The sequence below is a fragment of the Podarcis pityusensis genome (assembly GCF_964106645.2).
Source record: "Podarcis pityusensis genome assembly, chromosome: 10".
NCBI lineage: Eukaryota > Metazoa > Chordata > Lepidosauria > Squamata > Lacertidae > Podarcis > Podarcis pityusensis.
In genome coordinates this window covers 21,448,195-21,465,764 of record NC_138035.1, presented here as the reverse complement: position 1 = coordinate 21,465,764, position 17,570 = coordinate 21,448,195, and the positions used below count along the sequence as shown (strand labels likewise).

The 17,570-nt window shown below is 44.2% G+C and overlaps 1 protein-coding gene across 2 annotated transcripts in view; it reads left to right on the top strand.

The window, feature by feature from the left end:
- The first annotated feature begins 1,463 nt into the window (after positions 1–1,463).
- Positions 1,464–17,570, top strand: part of SYT10 (synaptotagmin 10) — a 39,961-nt gene continuing 23,854 nt past the window's right edge. The window contains exons 1-2 of one of the 2 annotated variants that reach the window (XM_081024047.1): positions 1,464–1,799; positions 10,908–11,268. In XM_081024047.1, the coding sequence (XP_080880173.1) occupies positions 1,664–1,799; positions 10,908–11,268 (497 nt within the window). In that variant the 5' untranslated portion in view covers positions 1,464–1,663. Of the gene's footprint in view, positions 1,815–10,907; positions 11,269–17,570 lie in introns of both variants that reach the window. The other variant, XM_081024046.1, reaches the window with a different exon arrangement.

Sequence of the window (17,570 nt, the reverse complement as noted above, 5' to 3'; positions counted from 1 at the left end):
ATCAATGCATATCAGGATCTTGGGGTGGGGTTTGTGTGAGTGTCCCTGCCCTCATCCACACTGTGAGAATCCACATGTTCAGGCAAATCCAAATAATGGAACAGCTTCAATGCGTATATTTTGAGTTCCAGTGATATGTTAGAGGATTGGAAAAAAATCAAGCTGTATCCTATGTCAGTGCTCCCAACATGGTTTGATTGGTCTGGTGACTTCCACATGATGTTGGACTACAACTCCCATCATTCCTGAACATTGGCTGGAACTGATGGAAGGTGTAGGCAAAAACCTCCAGAAGGGCACCAAACTGGGGACAACTGTCCTACATGGAAACTTTTCAAGCTCTTCTGACAACATGCCTATAAAATTCAGGCACACACAAGCATAGCTGTCAACGTTTCCCTTTTCTTGCGAGGAATCCCATTCGGAATAAGGGAATTTCCCTTTAAAAAAGGGAAACGTTGACAGCTATGCACACAAGCAATTGTTCTAACTGTGATTCAGCTACATAACTTATATGTTTGAAACTCTCTACATTGTTTTATTTTACTATTACTATTTTCTTATATTACAAAAAAACAAGGACAACATGAAAGCAATAATGCACCTGCCACCCTTTCTGAAGATGTGAGGTCAGATTACATTGGGGTTTAGATCCCTTAAATTGTTGTATTCCGGTTGTGTGAAGGAAGCAAGGAAGGAAGGAAGGGGATACAGCAGGAAAAAGAAGGGGGAAAGGAAAAGGAAAACAGCACCTGTTGGATTTCCACCTAGTGCAGAGTTCTTAAATGCACAGGCACCATCTCACTCTTACTCTCTTCACATGCGCGCAGTCCCCAGACGGAGCTGGGCCTCAGCCCTCCACTCCTGTTGCGAAGTTGCAAAGCGAGGCTCCCGAGAGCCTGTGCCACCTAGAGGGTGGACAGACTCCCCTGCTCCTCTTTGCAGGGTGCATCAAGGGACTTGCCTGCACACAAGCGCCCGGCCCGGCCCTCTACGGCTCCTCCCTCTCTCTCCCCATCCCCGAAACTCAAGCGAGAGAGCGCAGCAGCCTCCTCGCGGCGCCTGCCCGCTCGGACCCCACCGTCCAGTCCCAGAGCTCGGCGACCCTCGCCTGCACCTCCTCTCCCATTCACCCGCGCTGCGCTGCCATTGGTCCAAATTCCTACCGATCCTCACAAGGCACAAACAGGCGTTGCTCAGTGTGCTTCTTCTTCTTCTTCTGTTGCTTTATATATATAACAAACCTTCCCCCCCCTCCCCTCCACCACCCCAATTATCCATCCTTGTTCTCCTGATGGTGACTCTTCGCTCACTTGCAACGTGTCCTTTAGACTGTTCTCTCCTCTCCAGCGTACACGCGTCTCTCCCGCGATCCCTCCTCCCTTCTCTTTGCGCTGATGCCTTGAGAGCTGGTACCTTATTTCCCTCTTCCTTCTCTCTCTCTCTCTCTCTCTCTCTCTCTCTCTCTCTCTCCTCTTTTTGGATGCCTCGCAACAATAATACTGCTGATGACCATCCAAGAGGAAGCAGGTGGAGAATGAAGCATCCTTTGCCCAGGAAAGCCATGGCTTAGCTCAAGAAGGAAAAGGCAAGAGAGGCGCATCGGAAAAGAAAAATAATAAACACCACCGCGCAAAAGAGAGAGAAAGAAAAGGGAGTCAAGATGAGTTTCCACAAGGAAGACGGGATGGGCAGCTTGTGCCACAAGGCTCTGCAGATCATCTCCGAGTTGTGCCTGGGAGGGCAAGTGGAGTTGGAGAAATGTTCGGGCATCTTCCCTCTGGAGACCACCAACCAAGGTATAAGCAGCGCAGGTAGAGTTAAGCCTCTCGCTCTCCTTGCGCATCCCTCGGCGCGCTCTGCTTGCCGCGTCCTCGGCCGCCGCTTCTCCCCGCCTCTGTCTTCCCCATCCCTTGTGTTTTCCTCCCCTGACTCGGTCTCTCCTGTTGATCCTCTGCATCGCATCTCAAGGAAGGAGCGAGAGGACTGGAACCGAGAGGCGTGGGGTGCTGATGGTGGTGCTGATGGTTGGGGGGGCGGACATACGCTTCCTTCCACTAATGGCAGCCGCGGCAGTGGGTTTGAGTGGGCGTCTGGAAAGTTGAACTTTCTCTTTTTTTTTACCCTTCTACTTTCTTCCTTCCGCTTCCTTCCTCCTTCCCCTGGCTGGGGAGAGCGAGAGAGAAAGGAAAGGGAGTCCTTTCCAAATTTCGGCAGGACATTTCCGTGTCCTCAAGGGGCTGGTGAGAGACCAAACAGAAACGTGTGTTTTGTTGTGGCTGGCTAGCTAGCTAGATGCACGTCGGAAAGTGCCTCCCGGGGTGGGGGTTGTGCAGCCTAGCTGCGGTTCAGGCTCCAGCCGTTCTAGCACCCCGATTCCCCGGGAGCGCAAACGGCGTGGAAGTCCTTCTCAAGAGCCGATTTGCTGCTGACTCGGTAAAAGTAAAGGAAGGAATAAGGAAAATCATTCAGAAGCCACAGGTACTTCATATGTATACTTCATTCTCCCTCCGGGAAGGAAAAGGGAAATCTCATGCTAGTGTATGGGGAAGACCTTTTATGTCTCTTATTTTTAATGGGAACCCCCCTCGCCCTTTGGAAAGGTAAAGTAAAGAAAGATCCGGTTCTCCTAGTGAAGCACATTAAAACACAGGAGCTGATATCCGGTGAATCAGTGATTAATTTCCTTAAAGAGAGGGTCCCTGAGCAAAAACCTGCCTGAAAGACTTGTTCCGCTATGAGAGTGGAAAGTTAGCATCTTTTCCTCCACGGGGATCTTGTTTGTGCTTGCAACAGCTGCACGACAGGCGGAAATGCAACTGGTTCAGCTTTCCCCCAGGGCATAGAAATGCAGAAAGTTGTGCGTGTTGACTTTCAGTTTGGCACACAGCTCCTTAAGGGTGCAGAGCCTCCAGAAAGGGAAGAAGAGGAGATGGTGACCCCATAAGAGGGAATGTGAGGGAAGGAATGCATTCTGAATGTCCTGGAAGCAGGGCAGTCCTCCTACTTGCTTCACTTGTTGAATGGCTGGACCTTGGGACTCTGATCCAGGACTTAGACCTCCTGCTCTGCTTTGGTTCAGAATTGTTCCATCTTCAAGACAAATGCCATATATGTTGGCCAAGGCAGCAGAAATGCAAGAAGGAGCTGAAGGCATTTCATATCTACCCAAAATGTTCTCTCATGCTTCCTTCCATCCATCCCTTGCTAATGAACTCTAATGAGATTCACCAGAGATTTTAAAAGATAATGCCGCCTTCTTCTGTTTCAACATTTTCCTTTCTATTAAAAAATAATCCGATAATAATTGAAGGGCAGGAGAGAGATAGTTATTCTCTAGTTGTTGGGGATGGGGCGGATGAGCTTAACTTTTGGTTAAAAAACTCTGCTGGAGGATGTATAGATATACCTCAAGCATGCGCACGCACATATATGAATGATTATGTGATTGATCTCCCTGCCCTGTGGCCCTCTTGACATTCTTATCATTGCTCAAATTGGCACACAGTTTCCGTCAAGCTGGAGAGCAGGGCAACAGGTGGCAAGAAGGAGAAGAGCTTGAAAGTACCTGTTACTGCAGAAAGAGAGAGATTTTCATGAGAGACAGAGAAAGGACTTCCGTCTGTGTATATTGGAGGGACAGGGAATGACTTCTGTTCCTGTGCCTTTCCTAAAGAAAATTTCAGCCAGTTTCAAAAAATAATAATCATGCGAACATAAAGCTTATGTGTTGGGTTAACCATCTAGTCCAGAATTTTGTTTTCGCAGCACTGATCAGCCAAGATACCTCCCTAGTTCACAAGCAAAGGGATCATAGCTCAGTGGTAGAGGCACATGCCTTGTGTGCGAAAAGTCCCAGATTCAGTATCCAGCATATCCAGATTATTGCTTTGCTTTTTAAAAAAGGATCAGGTAGCAGATCATGTGAGAGACCTCTGCCTGACACCCGGGAGAGCTGTTGCGAAGTCAGAGCAGTAGACTATAGATGCACAAATAGTCTGACTTTGTATAAGGCTGCTTCCTATGTCCCCTTGCAGGTGATGGGCTTTGTATTGGTACTGTATGTACCCAGAACCAGTTGTACAAGAAGTGTATTGTTGCATTGTTGTATAAGAAGTGTATTGTTGCATGTCATGAATCTATGAAGGAAAATGCAGGGCAGTGCCCCTTGAGGAACAGCAGTGAAGGATCTATATCCTAATAAGCACATAAAGAATATTCTGGCTATACCATAAAAAAATTACAAGCAGCAAGCATCATTTTGTTGGGGATTTGTGTGCCATTTCAGCTCTGTATTGATGAGACAGTATCTCTTATGCAACAATGTAAAATAGTGATGCAACATTTTGTGGCCTTCATGGTTAGGGCAGATGGTGCAGTGGTTAGAATATTGAGTTTGGCTGCAGAAGATCCTTCTGTAGTGGCATTCTCCACTTCAGCCTTCCACTTGTGAAGATCAGTGGGGGGGGATACTTGCTAAGCATGATAGAATGATAGATACCACTAGGTGGGAAAGTAAACAAGCTCTTCTTTTGTGCTAGGTTGTTGCCTGTCTGTATACCTGTAGATTAGTCATTTGGATTTGCACTGGGCCTGGGTAAGGGCAATGAAGACTCCCTTGTAACTCTTTAAACAACCCTATATAAGGGTATATTTTATTATTCTTATACAACGTTGCTGGGGATCCTTTGTTAGGGATCCTGGGGCAGCTGTCATTGCTTCTTCCCTGAATGAACCACAACACCCAGATTCTCAGCTTTCTTTTTTTAAAAAAAGAGAGTAAATTTCCAGTATTTGTAGAACCCAAGGTATGAGACAAGATGTACAAGTACTGTTCTTCTCTCCTCTCCCGTTTGTGAGAAATAAGGCTGCTGCCCTCCTTTCAGTGTGTTACTTTGCCCCCTGCCCCGAAGATCCCATGGGTGAGAAAACACTTAAATGAAGCGCCCACAGGAAAAGTCAATTGGGGGCCACAGCCAACGGTGGATGGAGCCACTGCTGATGGCAGGCAGGGCTAGATCCAATGTGGGAGGAGGCAGAGACAAAAGAGGGCAGAGTTCACAGCACTGCAGGATGAATGAATGAATGAATGAATGACCAGAAACACAGACATATACAGCGATAGAGAACATATGAACTATACATAGGCTAAAATTAAACTCTATAAGCTAGGGCACGGTAAATAATAGATATAAAACAGTTAAAATATGGAGGTTAATGATTGCATGGCTCTTTCTCTCTGTACTACCCCATACTTTTAGGGTTGTCTGGCAATGTCCATAAAGCCGGATGACATTGAGGGCAGTATGAAATGCGAAGCCCCACACCAGGTGACAGCCATAAAGGTACATGATACAGTCATCACCACAAGTTCTATTCAATGCTAGGCCTACTCAGAATAGATCCAATGAAGCTAACAGACATGATTTGTGTTAATTAATGTTCTGGAATCCCAACTGAAGGAATGTCAGGGCTTGGCTTTGCACAGTGGCCTGGGGGGGGGGGGAATCAGAAATTGGGAACTGGTATCCAGAACCAAAGAGCAATCAGGTTCAGAAACTTCAGGAATCCAAGCAGAAGCCGGGACCAGAGGAAAAAGTCAGAGTCCGCTCCCACAAGATGTAGTGAAGGCCACCAACTTGGATAGTTGGATGGAGGAAGCCAGGATAGATCTGGAAGGATTTTCAACAGGAGGTTGCAATTTCTGGATGTTTAGCTTATATTGGCAATGGCACAAATGAGAAGAATGGTCTGAAGGCACACAAGGTTACCTTGCTATAATAGAGATAATAGAGACCTTGCTATGTTTAGCAGGTCTGGGTCTGGTCAGTGCCTTCATGGATATGGAGTGGTTCCCTGGAACCACTTATACACCACCTTGGGTTCTATAATTGAAGAAAGGTGGATTATAAATGCAATGCAATAAAATAAATAATTGAATTCTTTTTGGCATGACCCTTCCCTGGTTATTATAGACATGCATTCTTCTCTTTTGTATACCAGCATCTGTTATGTGCACTATTATACCTGGTTAGGGATAAGTCCAGTCACTACACATTGCCAATCAATTTTATCCAGTGGGAATATGTTTTTAAACCCGCAGCATGAGTGCGTACTTCAGCGACAAATTGACTTCTAATTATCCTCAAGGAAGAATTTGTATGTATTTACATGCACACATTCCCCCCCACACACACACACTTCAATACAGAGCTATCAGATGACAGTTGTCAATGGTGTTTACACTGAGTGGCATTAAAAGTCAAATCCAGTTAATTAAAAGCTGCCTCTCCAAGCTGACACAAGATAAGGAATACCATTTCTAAAACCTTGAATAGGCATCAGCATCTAAAAGTTCTTAAAAATCCAAAACAGTGAGACAACCATAGATGTCCTCACAGCCTCTGCGTACCATAATTGGTGCTGAACGGCAATAATTACAGTGCTTAGTCAGGAGTTACCCTTAACACCAAAGTACATTTCTTGTCCTGGAAGCCAGAGTACATTTGCACTTTTCTTGTCTTGATGATTACATAGTTCCTTTACAATGTTGAGAGCTCACTTACCTGTCAGGAAAACTGAGCACCAATAGGTTCCAGTAAATCCAACAGGAACTCTAAATATACTAGAAAGCTACAGTCATCCAATGCCAGGAGAGACCCCCAACTGAAATCCTGGGCAGCCACTGCTAGAGATTACAGACAGGACTGAACTATGTGGATCAGTGGTCTGGCTCAGTACACAGCAGTCTTTACATGATCTTCTGAGCACTGGCAGGGAGGTGGGTTCACTTGGAGAGAGAGAGAGAGTGGATTTTGCCCAAGAGAACCCCTGAACATGAGGTTGATTTTATCTTGGTATGATGCCTTGCAAGAACGATCTGCTTGATAGTAGCACAACCAACAGTTTTTCATGAAGATGGTTCAAAATGGTAATGCAGATAAGTTATGGGGAGGTAGGATTCAAAATATAGGTAAAGGTAAAGGGACCCCTGACCATTAGATCCAGTCGTGGCCGACTCTGGGGTTGCGGCGCTCATCTCGCTTTATTGGCCAAGGGAGCTGGCGTACAGCTTCCGGGTCATGTGGCCAGCATGACTAAGCCGCTTCTGGCGAACCAGAGCAGTGCATGGAAACGCCGTTTACCTTCCCGCTGGAGCAGTACCTATTTATCTACTTGCACTTTGATGTGCTTTCAAACTGCTAGGTTGGCAGGAGCAGGGACTGAGCAATGGGAGCTTACTCCATCACGAGGATTTGAACCGCCGTCCTAGGCTCTGTGGTTTAACCCACAGCGCCACCTGTGTTGCCTCTGAAGTGCACAGTGTCCAGAACGTTTTTAAAGGAACTGAAGTCCTCATTTGACATAAGCAAAAGTGGCTGCCCTTGAAAAAGATAATGGTTGTGTGGGATGTTTTTTCCAAGCACTGTGCCATTGTACAGAAGTTGAAAAGGGAACTGTTGGCTACCCTATTTAGCTGAGAGCAACTGTTGGGATATTCTGAAATTGGCCTGCATCTTTTTCTCAACAAAATCAACAACAACATGCCATCCATGCACAGCTTGAGTCCATGTTACAAAACCATGGCACAGTAGCCCACCAGTTCCTTACAACAGAATAATGAATTGCAAGCGGTGCTTTTCAAATGCGTTTTGTGGTGCATTGGGAGTGGTGGAGCAGGAAAGGTCAACTTGACCCAGTTTGACAATTATTGTTTTTCTGATTCAAAACATAACAAACAAATTATGTCGGACAGGAAAACAGTGACAATCTCGCGTCTGAAGTGGCATGAAGAGAGATGAAAGCTCTTTCTGAGGTTCCCCATACAGAAAAGCAGGTCATCATCGTGATACTGCATCCATCAGATGATGAGCACACATGGATGATATGATCTCCATAAATGTGAGGAAGCATGGTACAGTCTCTGGTTAACAACCAGTTATATTCCATATAGGAATATGATTGTCAATGATAATCAATACAGACCATCTTCCAGCCCACTTAGCTTTGTATCAGTATGATGTGGTTTCTCTTCTTCTCTCTAGCTTTACCTAAGAGCAAAAGAACATAAATAGAGCCCTGCTGGATCTTGCCAATGGCCCATCCAAAAGACTTGCCAAAGTCCAGCAGCCTTTTCTCACATTGGCCAACCAGATCTACCTAGATAATTTAATATTTGTTTATTCTTATTCTTTTCTTCTTCATCATCCACCTATAACAATGTACAAAACAAAACATGGCCTAATTCACAAGCTTACAGGCTTCAACAACCATTTGTTTTGGGCTACAACTCCCATCCATCCCAGCCAGCAATTCCAATGGTTAAAGATGATGAGTGTTGTAGTCCAACAGCTTCTGGAAGGCATTAAGTGGGGTTAGACTGAACCAACATGAGACATGACACAGAAAAAAGAAACAAGAAGAAATGAAGCAAAAGAGAGGGTAAAGGATCTAAAGGAATTCCTGAGGAAGCCTTGGTTGACTACTCAGGTCTGAACTGAGTAGCCCATTCAAAGCAAGTTTCAAATACATTATTTGTTTGTTTTGTTATTAACCTATTAACTCTGTCATATGGGCAGTTTGTAATATATTGTAAGGGCATATCCTCTAACTCAGGCATTGTACCTTATTGATATCTGAGGTCATCATCGGAGAACTTTCCATGAATGTCCCCATGCAAAGTGGGTGGCAATGAAAGAAAGTGCCTTCTCAACAGTGCCCTCACCCCGGGTGGAATGCCCTCTGCAGAGGCGCCCTCCTGGTGCCTACCTTAAATTATGCATGGCATTGAGATCACGTCAGTGAGGCCGAGAGGAGGGTCTTGTTGTCTAGGCAGCCCAGGACCTCCATACACACTGCCTGGGCTTGTGCTCCAGGGAGGTCATTTCAGTGCTACTAACACAGCAGTTTGACTTCATCCCCAAAGGTGCACTCCATTGTCTCTCGAGACAGGCAGATGGCGACAACAATCAAGAAAGTGGCCACTGTCATAACACTAGAACCAGGGGTCATCCACTGAAGTTAAATGTTGGGAGATTCAGGACAGACAAAAAGAAATACTTCTTCACACAGCGCATAGTTAAACTATGAAATTCACTCACAAAAGAGGCAGTGATGTCCACCACCTTGGATGGCTTTGAAAGAGGAGTGGATAAATTAAGGAAGAGTAAGGCTATCCTTGGGGGATCTGCTGTCCCTACAGAGTTGAAAAAAGTAATACCAGTTGCTGGAAACTACAGGGCAGGAGAGTGCTGTTGTGCCCAGGGCCTGCTTGTGGGTGGTCAATGTGAGAGCAAGATACTGCACTAGGTGAACCGTTGGCCTGATCCTGCAGGCTCTTCTTGTGTTCTTAATGCTCTTTTGCTGCCAGGAAAACACCTTTTCATTTTCCCTTCCAAGTTATGTTGTGATTCAAGCATACATTTAGCGCAATAGATTTTTCACCTCTGCTTGCTGATTCAAATTGTTTCAGGGCTGTTTTTGTTCTCTGGGCTTTTTTGTATTTTAAAAAAGTAATGCATTTTGATCTATTGCCATTTTTGTTTTGGTTACCTTGTATCATACTTCCTTGTTGTGCTTGTTAGAATTTGCTGTTTGTGTTGTAAGCCACCCAGAGAACCTTTGTGGTTTGGCAACATCATCATCATTATAACCGAAACAAACAAATAAAGGTCCTGGTCCTGATGCTTCAACTGGAAATTTAATTCCTCTACAACCTCAGAAGGGGGAGAAGCAATGGGAACACCTGTGTAATGTATTGATGTAAATCAGGGATGAAGAACCTCAGGCCTAGGATCCAAATTTAGCCCTTGGAATCCTCTCCTGGCCACACCTTCACTTGCCTTACTTTACACCCTATGTTTTTCCCCCATGGTTAGAACCTGATAGTTAGAACCTGCACTCAATAGTTCCTCTTGCTTGCCTGGATCAAGGATGGGGGGAGGGGAGAAACTAGCCTACCTTACAAAGGTGAAATTTACATTTGTGGCTCTGTCCAATTTTGCCTCTAGCCCTGCCTATCACTGGCATATGGCACTCAAAATCTTACTGAGAAGACCTTCCAGCTGAGATAGGTTCCCACACTTCTGGTGTAAATAATGCTTGCCTGTGTGAATCGGTGTAAGCAGCAGAAGTCCATTTGGGATGCAAGAATCCCCTCCGAGAGAAGTTTGTGCATCATGTTTTCTCTTTAACTTTCTGCTTCTGCTTCCATTTGTTTTCTCTAGCCCTTGTCTTGCTCTTAATGTGCTCTCTGCTGCATATGAAATATGATCAACTCTTTTGTTAGAAACACTGTTTGTGCCATTAATTGTGTCATTATTCATCCCGCATTACATAGAGGCGTGAACTGTTGTGTCCTGGTGTGTGCCAGATGCTGATGCTCCAAGCTGGGTGGTGTAACTGTGGGATAGATCCAAGTTGGATGACGTAGCTATGAGATAAATCAGCTTCATATAACCAACATGCTTAACTCTAATTAATGCATGAAAGGGTTAAGACCATAAAGTAAGCTGTCCTGCCAGGCTTAGCTAGGTCACACCCCCTCAACTTGCATGGATGGCCACACCCACTTTTGGCTCCACCCAACATGGGGTGGTAGCTGGTGAGAAGAGAAGGAGTAACTGCTCCCCCACCTTCTGTTGCTGCTGACCCTGGGGGAGGGATCTAGTGGGAGCTCATGGGGTCATATTGCCAGACCTCCATCCTAAAAGCTAGAGCCTTCACTGTCAGAAGGTCACAATCTATGCAGGTTTATGTTGGACTTACTTCTGAGTAAATCAGCAGAGGGTTTGGGCTGCAAAATTAATCAGTCTGCAAATTATATCCATTACATCTTTGATGATTCTTGCAAGCAAACGAATTAAAGCTATCTGGATGATATCACCTTGTCTTCTTGTACTTTGCAGACATCTCTGTCAGCTTGCTTGCAGTCGTCGTCAGCTTCTGTGGGCTTGCCTTGCTGCTAGTCTCACTTTTTGTCTTCTGGAAGTTGTGCTGGCCGTGCTGGCGGAGCAAGCCGATGACATCGAACGCGACAAGCATCCCTCAGAGCACCTCCAGCGCTCCCACTGAGTTTTTGGAAGCTAATGAGAAAAAGGAAATGATTAAAGAAAACGGGAAGCCCTCCACGAAAATCCTTGAGGCGGCAATGAAAATTAGCCACACTTCACCTGATATTCCAGCAGAGGTCCAGAATGCTCTGAAGGAACATCTAATCAGGCATGCACGCATGCAAAGGCAGATCACTGAGCCTGCATCCTCATCAAGGTAAGAGAAATAGAAGCTAACACTTTAAAAATAAAAAAGCACCCAAGAAAGACCATTTGGCTGAGAATTAAGGAATGAAAACAGATGAACATCACATTCTTAGCCTTGTGCCAAGGATATAATAGACGCAGGAACAATAACCCTAGTAATATACATACTGATTTCTCTGACAATTTCAATCAATTTTGTGTGTGCGTGTGTGTGTGTGATTGGCAGGTTTACATAGGTCATTTTTAAAGTCTGTATCTCCCGAGCACATATATCCTTATTAAGGAAAGAGACCGTAGCAGTAAATTGCACATTAGAGTTGCTGATATAATTGTACAGTGAGGGGCAAAGCTCTTTTACATCCTAATCCCAACCATGTTTATTCGGTTACATGGCCAATTAAAACAGATGACTGTTTGCCGAAATAATAGGTTACCATGGTATGCAACCTGCAGCCTTATGGCAGACCAGTTGACTGTACTGTCCTGCAAAAATAAATAAATTGATGACTAAGATCTTGCCACACCTCATCAGAAATCTGGGGGAAACAACAAGAGAGTAGTTAAATGTCTCTAACCACTTAGCAGGATGACACATGGTGTATAACTGCCATAACAAGTGCTTCCCCACCCACAACAAATAATTTTTCCACTTGGAAAATGTTTGCCTGTGTTCATGCTCTGACATGGTGATTTCAGTGACATTCCTTTCTAAATCAGTGTGACTCAGATTGCAGCATAGATATCAGATACTATTTGCACAATTCATAAAACATTACAGGTTTCCAACTTATGCTCCAGTCCTAGGCATGTTGCTCGCTATTGCTTGCTTGTTTTATTTGAGACATTTATATTCCAACTCATGCAATTACAGACTTTTGTGACATCACTAGCAAATATTACATAACGTTTCCAGTCCTCCTTAATTCAAAGTACTGTACTTACTTTGAAATATTCCTGAAAGCTCTCATATTCCAAGGATGGGGAGAGTGCATGAAAATATGAACATCAATAAAAGGTGGTGTCATGTTATTGCTGTGAGGGCCCCATAACAGTTGAGGCACAAAATATGTAAAATGAGACACAATACTGGAGCAATTTCAAACTTAACTGCTCTTAGTGATCAAGTCGTATTTGAAAATAACAGCAACTCTTTTAACAGTTAACACTTCCATCCTTAACTGACATCAAGACATCTCTGAGAACAATATCGTTGCACTTAGTACCACCTGTAGCCATCAATCAAGGAAAAATTTTATGAATAGAGTGACAGAGGCATCTAATTTTAATGCACAAGGAACATCAAGGCGTGAAATACACATGTCCTCCTCTGCAGATGAAAGAATTTAAGTAACACTTTTTTCAGACACAGAAAGAGAAAATGACAGCTAGGAAGTGACAAGTGCCATGAGTGAAAAGTGCTATGAGAACAAACAGATAATCATAGATGCTGAATGTAAAAGTTCTGACTTTCTGCTTAGTGAATTATTTACAGTGGTACCTCAGGTTGCATACGCTTCAGGTTACATACACTTCAGGTTACAGACTCCGCTAACCCAGAAATAGTACCTCGGGTTAAGAACTTTGCTTCAGGATGGCAACAGAAATCGTGCTCCGGCAGCACGGCAGCAGCAGGAGGCCCCATTAGCTAAAGTGGTGCTTCAGGTTAAGAACAGTTTCAGGTTAAGAACGGACCTCCGGAACGAATTAAGTACTTAACCAGAGGTACCACTGTACATTATTGCATTTATGTGCAATAAATGCCTCTTTTATATTTGCACCAGAATAAACCAGTACAAATGTATCCAATAAGTGGGCACCATAATTGTTGAGTTCATGTATGAGTATAGTGCATATGAATAAGTGACCAATGATCTCTATGATATAAGCGCATAGTATAAACGAAATGCATAGGACACAGCATGGTCTGACAGGCACTAGGGGAAGTCATGTTTGCATGGATTTTGTTTTTCAGCTGTGCAGGCAGCATATTTGTACAAAAGGACCAATTTCATTTTTTCAAATGATGCTTTACCATAAAAAACATGGAAATGCTTAACATAGTAACAAACAAAAACTCCCCCCACTGAATTTATTTTTTATATGCACTGTACTGTGTATTTCAATTATTTATATAAGTGTTCTAGTATATATAAGCATTCAAGTATATATTTCATTCATTATCTGTCTGTCTATTTGTAGGCCTCTTCCAACTCTACAAGTCTATAATTCCATGAAATCTGAGTTAATACAAGTCTGTTTCCACGCACTGAGCACACAACTTTACAACAACCAGAACTTAAATATCATAGCCAACAATGGTCAATGGTTATGTTTTCCATTCATTGTACAGTGGTACCTCGGGTTAAGAACTTAATTCGTTCTGGAGATCCGTTCTTGACTGAAACTGTTCTTAACCTGAGGTATCACTTTAGCTAATGGGACCTCCTGCTGCCACCACACCACCGGAGCACGATTTCTGTTCTCATCCTGAAGCAAAGTTCTTAACCCGAGGTACTATTTCTGGGTTAGCAGAGTCTGTAACCTGAAGCATCTGTAACCCGAGGTACCACTGTACACATTAACCCACTGATGCATTTAAATGCAGTGGTACCTCGGGTTAAGAACTTTGCTTCAGGGTGAGAACAGAAATCGTGCTCCAGCGGCGCAGCGGCAGCAGGAGACCCCATTCACAAGTGGTGCTTCAGGTTAAGAACAGTTTCAGGTTAAGAACGGACCTCTGGAACGAATTAAGTACTTAACTCGAGGTACCACTGTATATGATTTGGTTTGTATACAAAACATGCTGCGCTACATTTAGACCAATGGTTCATGCACCCTAAGGTGAAATATCATATACAGCTTACACTAGACAAATATCTTCCATTTGCTCGTATAAACGCTATACACATGGAATAATACACATCAGGTGGTTAATATTTATTTTATAAAGCAATTGTTTTAAAGTATGCTCAGTGCGTGGAAATGGACATGTATTAAAAATTTATAGGCTACCATGGCTTCTGAATTTACAAAAGCATTTACTTTTGCACTTGTTGACCAGGGACTATGCATTCTTGTTCTACCTTTACCCATCTGAGTTACATCAGACCCTATCGCTGAGGCGGTCCAACCCCATGCATCTCAGATCTCAAACAGACAGACGTCTGTCAGGATGTCAGGAGCATTGGCAGGGGGGACCCATAGCAACCCTACATTTCCCAGTGCTGCTGGCATCAGCAGCAGCTGCCACCTCCAGGCACCAAATCTGCATCCATCCATCCTTCCCTCCCTTCTGCAGCTGGTATCAGAGCTTCAGCAAGTTGAGTGGCTGGATGGATTAGACAGAGACAGAAGCTGGTTGAAAGTCCTTGGGTGGGTAGGCAGAGGGAGGGAGGAGTTGAACCTCTAATTAAAATCCAAACTGAAGAAGAAGCGCTGTGTGTGTGTGTGTGTGTGTGAGAGAGAGAGAGAGAGAGAGAGAGAGAGAGAGATGCTTGCCTCAAATTTACAGCTCATATTTGTGGCAAGCATTATGACTAACCAAGATTCCTATCCTGTGCCAAGGAAATCTGAAGCTCAGTGAAGTCTCTGTTGGTAGCTGGTTGGTTTCCCACCATAGCTGCCAGTGCTGTACCGTATCTTCTTCTGTTATGTATCCCTGCGTGACAATAATCTTTAGAAGCTGAGGTACTTGCCTGGAAGCTAGTTTCAAGGTGTTGTCAGCAACGTGTTGCACCTTATGTGCTAGGATAACAAACAGTGGTGTGTGCCTAGGCCTATGTAATCCTTTCTCTGCAAATCTTCCAAATTCTCCCTCACATTTTTAATAATAATAATAATTTATTATTTATACCCTGCCCATCTGGCTGGGTTTCCCCAGCCACTCTGGGCGGCTTCCAACAAAATATCAAAAATACAATAAAACATCAGACATTAAAAACTTCCCTAAACAGGGCTGCCTTCAGATGTCTTCCACTGGAATCACTGTGTCACTAGCAAGGATGTCTTTGATTGACTCAATAATGAAACTGACTAATGAACCTAAGTAGTTTCCACCGAAAAGCAGCTTAGATAACCTCACATCATGATTTTTCTAGACTCAATCATCTAATATGGACTTTCACTGGTATAGCTGAGGGGGGGGGGAGTTGAATGTGAGAAATCTTAATTGGAACACTTTACATCCTCTTTATGTTTTATGCTATTAAGGAAGGGGCCTGCTTATGAAAAGAAATCATTTTTCAAGTCTCTGGATCCCCAACAAGCAATAAATGACACCAGAATAAGTATTTCCACTTTGCTGTTGTTTATCTCCGGAGTGCAATTTAGCTTCACTCGAGAGTCCATGGCAGGCTGAAGAATATCCTTGTTTATATGGGGGGGGGGGACACAAAGAACCAGACATTAATGGCAGGAAAGTGCTTTGGGGGCAATGTATCTTAATCCACTGCACCAAGGCGAGATCAACAGTGTTTTCTCCAAAAATAAAGTGAATTTAGGAGTGGAGTGTTTGAACATGAGGGGCAAAAGACTCTCAACCCTTGGCGTGGCCAGTCCAATACATTTTGAGGCCTGAGGCAGAGCATCAAATGCTGTCCCTCCCCAATTCAAGGGGCATAACCTAAGGGAAGCCAAATGGGACAGACTCCCTCACTGAAAATGGAAGCTCGGTAAAGAGACCAATTTTCTTGGTGTTTAAAACTATCCCTGTGAACAACAGTAGAGAGGCCTGCTCTAACTGTTTGTGGTAGTATTTCTTTATTAAATTGCAGCCAGTGAAGAATGTCCTGTGTTCACTTATTATCCCCCACTCAGAGGTTCAATGTAATGTGGAAGCACTTCTGATGCAAAGCTAGTTCTTTTATTTATTTGCACTCAAGGAAAAGTTTAAGCTTGATGGTTTTTCATGTGAGACACAATGCTTCGTATCAGGCAAACACTCTTCACCAAAAAGGTTAAAATCTTAATCGGCACCCTTGTTTAACACTAGTCTCAGGATAGACTATTTCCACCTAGAATGGCTGCTAGTATTCCTATACCAAAACACTCTCACAACCCCTTCTAGGATTTTGACTTTCCTCTCAGGGAATCAGACTGGGTTGCCCTGCCTAGCTGACCCCTAATCCTTATCAGAACAGGTCCCCCTCTCCTGCATGCCCCTATCTCTTTAACCGTCAAGTGCTGAATTTTTGACTCACCAGTCCTTCATGATTAACTGACATTCTGACTAGCTCTGATTGGTTGCTGGGTCACTAGCAGGCTGACTCGGGGCCTGTCCATCACACCAAGGTATTTTGAAATCCAAGGTAAAAAAAATAATAATGCCCTGGGTTTTGGAGAGCGCCTCTCTAAAGTTTCATAGCTTGTTGTAAAATATTAAAGCAGAAGGGGCTAACCTATGGACCTTCAGATGTTGTTGGACTCCCAGCTTTCACTACCTCTGATCACTGACCATGCTAATGAGAATTGAAGTCCAACGACCTCTGGAGAGCCACCTCTGCTTTAGCCACTGCAATAGCAGTGGTGGTGCAAGAGCTTTCCAAAACCAACCTGCCGACAATGCTTTGCTCTATAGAAGGACCTTGTGTACCTCAGAACAAGACATGAGCAAGAATGTCTCTGAGGTGAGCAGTGGAAGGAGGAGGTGCCACTGCTGGAACACACATAGGCTGACTTCACCTCAGGTGCTGAAATGTCTTGCATTAATCCTCCCAATCTTCCAGTAATATGTGGTAGTACATGGGCTTTTTGTTCATTTCTTCTTTTGTTCATCATTTTTAGCCACTGTAGCAAACCACGGCAGCAACTCACACAGCCTCACAGCCAGAGTAAATACCCCCTTGACCTTTCTAATGGAGGAGGTGGCAGGCCAAGCCAGTGGGCCAGGGAGATGCCAGTTTGCCAGGAGGGAGGCACAACCACCTCCTGAGGCAATTGCCTCCATTTCCCTAATAATACAACTGCCCCTGGGTCTTATGATGTCTAGCCTTAATGTAATTAGGTTTTCAGAGAGCCAGTGTGGTGTAGTGGTTAAGAGTGGTGGACTCGTAATCTGGTGAACCGGGTTCGCGTCTCCGCTCCTCCACATGCAGCTGCTGGATGACCTTGGGCTAGTCACACTTCTTTGAAGTCTCTCAGCCCCACTCACCTCACAGAGTGTTTGATGTGGGGGAGGAAGGGAAAGGAGAATGTTAGCCGCTTTGAGACTCCTTCAAGTAGTGATAAAGCGGGATATCAAATCCAAACTCTTCTTCTTCTTCTTCTTCTTCTTCTTCTTCTTCTTCTTCTTCTTCTCCTCACAATCTGTGTTTT